The 5444-nt window shown below is 41.1% G+C and overlaps 1 protein-coding gene across 1 annotated transcript; it reads left to right on the top strand.

Moving 5' to 3' along the window:
- Positions 1-2606: 2606 nt before the first annotated feature.
- Positions 2607-5221, top strand: lpar6a (lysophosphatidic acid receptor 6a). Its single transcript, XM_042414249.1, has one exon. The coding sequence runs from the start codon at positions 3524-3526 to the stop codon at positions 4568-4570; it is 1047 nt and encodes a 348-aa protein (XP_042270183.1). The 5' UTR covers positions 2607-3523; the 3' UTR covers positions 4571-5221.
- The last annotated feature ends 223 nt before the right edge of the window (positions 5222-5444 follow it).

The raw sequence follows: 5444 nt of genomic DNA, 5'->3' as shown, positions 1-5444 counted from the left end.
AGAACATGGCTGTGGACTGCTCATTAAAGATGCGAGAGTGAATTATATGTTGCTTAGTTATTGTAAGGGTGCATCAAAGGTAATACATTTGTGGTTAGAGAAAAAATCACACTTGTTCAGAGTAAAAACCAAATAAAGAGTTTGCCTGCAGTTGTGTGTGGGGCCAGAGACAGGTTAAAATATTTAGAAATGTTTAAAAAATCTGTGGCAAATGAGTTAAAAGGATTGTTAAAAGGATTGTCAACATGAATGTTAAAGTAACCAACTATAATGGGTCTATCAAATTTAAGCACCGTACAGTAACTCAGAAAATTCATTGAGAAAACCCATATTTGAATTGGGGGGTCGATAAATAACTACACAGCAAATTGGGTTATCACACACAATTATGAAAGTTAAGATTTCAGAACTGTTTAAAGAACCAAAACTGAATGGAGCACAAGTGAGATGATTTGTAAAAACAGCTGCAATACCGCCACCATGGCTTGCTAATCTAGTTGCATTCAGAAAATTATAACTGGGTGGGCAGACCTCCACTAGAGGGGAGCACTCCCGAAGGTTTACACCAGGTCTAAGTAAAGAATAGGAAATCAAGGTTATGGGACATGATGAGATCATTGAGAATAAAAGATTTATTAGACACGGACTGAGAGTTTAAAAGAGCAAAGACAACTGGAAAAAGGGGCTTAGCTGAACTGGAATTAAATCTAGGCATAATCCTAACAGGAATACTGTATGAAACACTCAGATGGGCTCACTACAGGTCAGGAGGTAAAAACCTCACAGGAGTGCAAAGTCAGGTTTGATGTTGGTTAATAGAGGGCATGAGCTTTCCTGGGGAGGACTGAGGCCATCTAGTTTAAAAAGCTGAGTCATATTTAAAAAAGCAGTAAAATTGTCAACAAAGGTGATATCTCTGTCCATGCAGTAACCCTTTAGTCAGATGTGGAGGTGGCATAGGTGACTGAACTTCACATCACCAAAATACAGGGCGGCAAATAATTACCTGCTTCCCGGTGTCCAGCAGACTGTCCATGAGGCACATGAACTCCTCTTTGAGAATCTGTGACTGCTGATTTTTGATGTTTGATGTTTTTGATGTTGTTTCGATGTGGACAATGACTGGAGAGGTAGAGTTATGTTGTTGAATCAGCTGCAGAGCGGTGGGTGTCATGTCCTTTATACAGGCACCTGGATAGCAGAAAGTTTGTATCAGTAGCACAAAGTTTGTATGACTGGAGTCAGTTCCAAATAATAAAATATTATTATAACCAATTAACAGCAGCTGAACAAGTTATCTTTGCATGTTTTTTTTCTCAAATGTGAACTACAAAGCGTAGTTCACATTTGGATTTGGCAGAAAAACACTTGATCCGCCTGACATGCATTCGTTTACTGACGGGAAATCCAACCCGGTAGTATACTTCCTTTGACACAGTAACAACCATTCAACACAAATACACTCAAACAATTTACAGTATTCACTCACCACTCTGCCGATCAAGAAGCTGAGAGGACTTTCAACTTGTCTGAGACTAATCATTTATAAACTTCACATTCCTCCCTGCTAAGCTACTTCACTCGCAACAAAGGCCCCAATGTTTTTACTGACTGCCAAGTGGAGAGTTTCTACTAAAGGAGAACTTGAATGCTATTTCACAGAGCGCTAAGAGAGAAAGCTGTTGGCATGGATTGACAAGGGCAGCTGAAAAACCAATGAATAGAGAAAGCTCTCTGTTCGGTCTCATTTCCAATGTCCCCTGCAGAATAAAACGCTTCTTCTTAAGCAGTGCTACTGCCCACACAGGCTGTCAGAAACAACAAGGAGACAGTTCAGTTTTCCAGTACCTCCCATCAGACCTGTGGAGGCAGCCACCTCAGGCACTTGCAGGGTTTTAGTGAACTTCTCAGGCACTTTTAACCTCAAGCTTTTATCATCAGTTTGAGTGATGGAGAAAAACAAATTTCTATTTGAACTTCACCAGAACTTCTGTTTAAGAACTGGATTACCAAGAAATGACGTGTCTGTTATGTTATGAGGGTTTCAGAAGTGACAAAAAACACAAAAATAAATTCAGAGATCGTTGATCTTCACTCATGAGTCACAAAGACTTGGCTGTTTACTATGATTATTAGAATTGTATGTTTCAATATTAAAAAATTGCTTTGGACCAATATTGGTGGTATATATTATCCTTTAATATTGCATTTTTGACTAATATTCACTATTTACATTAGTGCTTAAATTGTTCATTGGTTAAGTGTAAACTTCCCAGTGAAGCTATAATCAGAGCCTCTAAGGAAATTCAAAACTTAAAACTAAACACATATTAAGACCCATATTGTTTTGTTTTATTTTAAATCATAAAAGTCATAATCAAATAATTTATTTTAAATATGTATCAATGCATCAGTATAAAGTTCTGATACATACTAAGAGTATTCCAGCTAATTATGAGCACTTAAGGTAAAGTCTTGATGAATTCCCTCACAATGAAATGTTGTTTTGGTATATTCCTACTTTTACTGTAAGAGCAGACAAAAGAGTAGGAGGAGTTGGATAGGAGGCAGTGGGAGGAGTTACTACAGCTGCTCTCCCCTCCACTCAAAGTACAAAAACTGTCTCTGATACCGGCACAAAGAACAAGTTGGAGCTCTGAGATGCGTGCTGAGCAAAAGCTCTGAGGCTGTCAGAGGCAGAGACAAACTGCGAAACGAGAAAGAGAAGTAGATACTGAGTGACTCAGTCAGTTTGTAATAGAAAGAGAGAGAAGGAGTGTGGGGGGGGGTCGGACAGGAAACAGACCCTGAGGACAAACTGTGAAACACACTCACATTGTCACACACAGCCGGAGAGAAGCTAAACTTAACTACAATCCTGCTTCTGGGAAGAAGCCTGGTGGTTTGTGGTTAAAACCTTGTGAGACGTGGAAGGCTGATGACAACCCTGATGCTTTGTAACTGAAAAGGACAAAAACAGAAGATTGAGTTTTGACAAAGAGTAGGGATTTTGCCATGAGGACACCTTCCTAACGGACCTAGATGTGGATATACCATCATTCCTTTTGTGGACTCAGCAACTCATGGTGGTGGGGGACCTCTTAAGTGAAAAGGACACGCATTTGTGTGACAGATTTATCTGAGTAAGTACAGCTCAGCCTGCAACTTGTGGGGTGCAGCCTGGTGGAGAGACATCGCAGGGGGAGGGGAGGACGCTCCAGCCTGGTTCTCTGTCCTCTGGGAGGGGTCTTTTCAACATGAGGTAACCCACAAAATAACTACATGAGGATCAGGGGTGGGAATGATGTTGACCATGTGCTGCACTCCTCTTTAACATGGACAGTTGTGCTCTGTGCTAATGGCCTTTAGTCTCAGATGACAGTGTCTTTCAATGTATCCTGAGACAGGACTGTTCGTTGCTTTACTTGCCATTCACGGTGGATTCATTGTGCAGAGCAGCCCTTTCATTATATAGCTATTACATAATAGACACCCCTCATCACTCCGCTCTTTGTCTCTCAGAATGAGCAACACTACATTAAACTGCTCCAAGAACGATGGATTCAAATATCCGCTGTACAGCACCATCTTCAGCATTGTGTTTGTGGTGGGACTGATCACCAATGTTGTGGCCATTTACATATTCACCTGCTCTCTGAAACTGAAAAATGAAACCACAACCTACATGATAAACTTGGTAGTATCTGACCTGCTGTTTGTTTTCACCTTGCCTCTGAGGGTCTTCTACTTCATCAACAGGAGTTGGCCTTTTGGAAGCACACTCTGCAAGGTCTCCGTCTCGCTGTTTTACACAAACATGTATGGCAGCATGCTCTTTCTCACCTGCATTAGCGTGGATCGCTTTTTGGCCATTGTGCACCCTTTTCGCTCAAGGACGCTTAGGACCAAGCGCAATGCTAAGATAGTGTGTATTGCAGTATGGGTGCTGGTTCTTTCAGGGAGTCTCCCCACAGGGTTCATGTTGAAGAGCACCTCCAACAAGACAAACAATGACAATACCACATTCTGCTTCGAGAACTTCTCCTCCGATCAGTGGAAGTCTCACCTGTCTAAGGTAGTGATTTTCATAGAAACAGTGGGCTTCATCATCCCGCTGCTACTCAACGTATGTTGCTCCATCATGGTGTTGCAGACCCTGCGTCGCCCCCAAACCATCAGTCATGGAGGGAAGCTCAACAAAACCAAGATCCTGCGCATGATAATTGTGCACCTCTTTATTTTCTGTTTTTGTTTTATCCCCTACAATGTAAACTTGGTTTTTTATGCACTGGTCCGCACTAAAACCTTGAAAGGCTGTTTTGTGGAGTCGGTGGTCCGAACCATCTACCCAATAGCCCTCTGCATTGCTGTTTCCAACTGCTGCTTTGATCCCATTGTGTACTACTTCACCTCGGAGACCATCCAGAACTCCATCAAGAGGAAGTCTCAGGTCAGTCGTTCATATGACGTCAAGTTCTCAGAAGCCCTGCAGTCAGAAACCAGCTCCAACCTGCAGTGCAGCCTGAGGAATCTCAAAGCTAAAGTGTTCCACAATGAGTCTTCAGTGTGACAGTGGGGTTGCTAAACGCAGCATGAAAGGTATTAAAATCCGTTCTATAGAACCCCAAAAACTCCATGAGAAAACTGGAGATGGATTTTTTGTGCTTTATGACCTGCCAAAGAAGTGTTATATGATCTCAGTCTTCATCTCAGGGCAAACATACGGACCTGTCGTTGACAGCCTCTGTTCTGCAGTATTACTATCTGACACTTTGTTCACATCTGTGGATTCATTATTACTGCTTACTCGTACCCATCCTTTTCCTGTGGAATATACTGTAATTGTGTTAGGTGCAATTACTCTGCCAGTGACCTGGAAGGGAATGTGATCACTGAACAGCAGGACAGTTATGATATTGAATGCTACATGTGCTTGTATATCTGTACATTTCTGTGGTAAGTTGTGGTGCTAACTTTAGGATAGTAAAGTAAAGTATAAATTAACGTTAAGTGCTATCGAGCTATAGATTGTACAGGGCTTTGTTTTTTTGTTTGTTTGAATTTGTAAGTTACAAATAGGTCACAGAAGTGCCTTTTTTGTTCTGGTCGCACTTCATTTTAGACTCTGTCATTATTGGCAATTTAATGCACTGACACAGAATTTCAGATACTGCACTCATGCCACAGTAATGAATAAAAGTCATGTACCATCTAAAACAAACCAGTTGTACTTGAAACCTTTTGTCATTTAGGTTCAGACCTTTTTACTGTGGAATGTAAATCATTTTAAATGTTGGAATTTTGACTCAAACTCAAAATGACTTGTTGGTACAATACCTGTTTATTTACAGTATAAAACCTGCAAGACAGACTTTTCACCCCCCGGTTTGCACAAGTCGCATGAAGAGTGTAGCATGCTACGGTAAACAAGTGTTATTTTTACA

The sequence above is a fragment of the Thunnus maccoyii genome, chromosome 6 (assembly GCF_910596095.1).
Source record: "Thunnus maccoyii chromosome 6, fThuMac1.1, whole genome shotgun sequence".
Classification (NCBI taxonomy): Eukaryota; Metazoa; Chordata; class Actinopteri; order Scombriformes; family Scombridae; genus Thunnus; species Thunnus maccoyii.
Note: the sequence above shows the minus strand (reverse complement) of the source record. Positions and strands in the feature narration are given on the sequence as shown.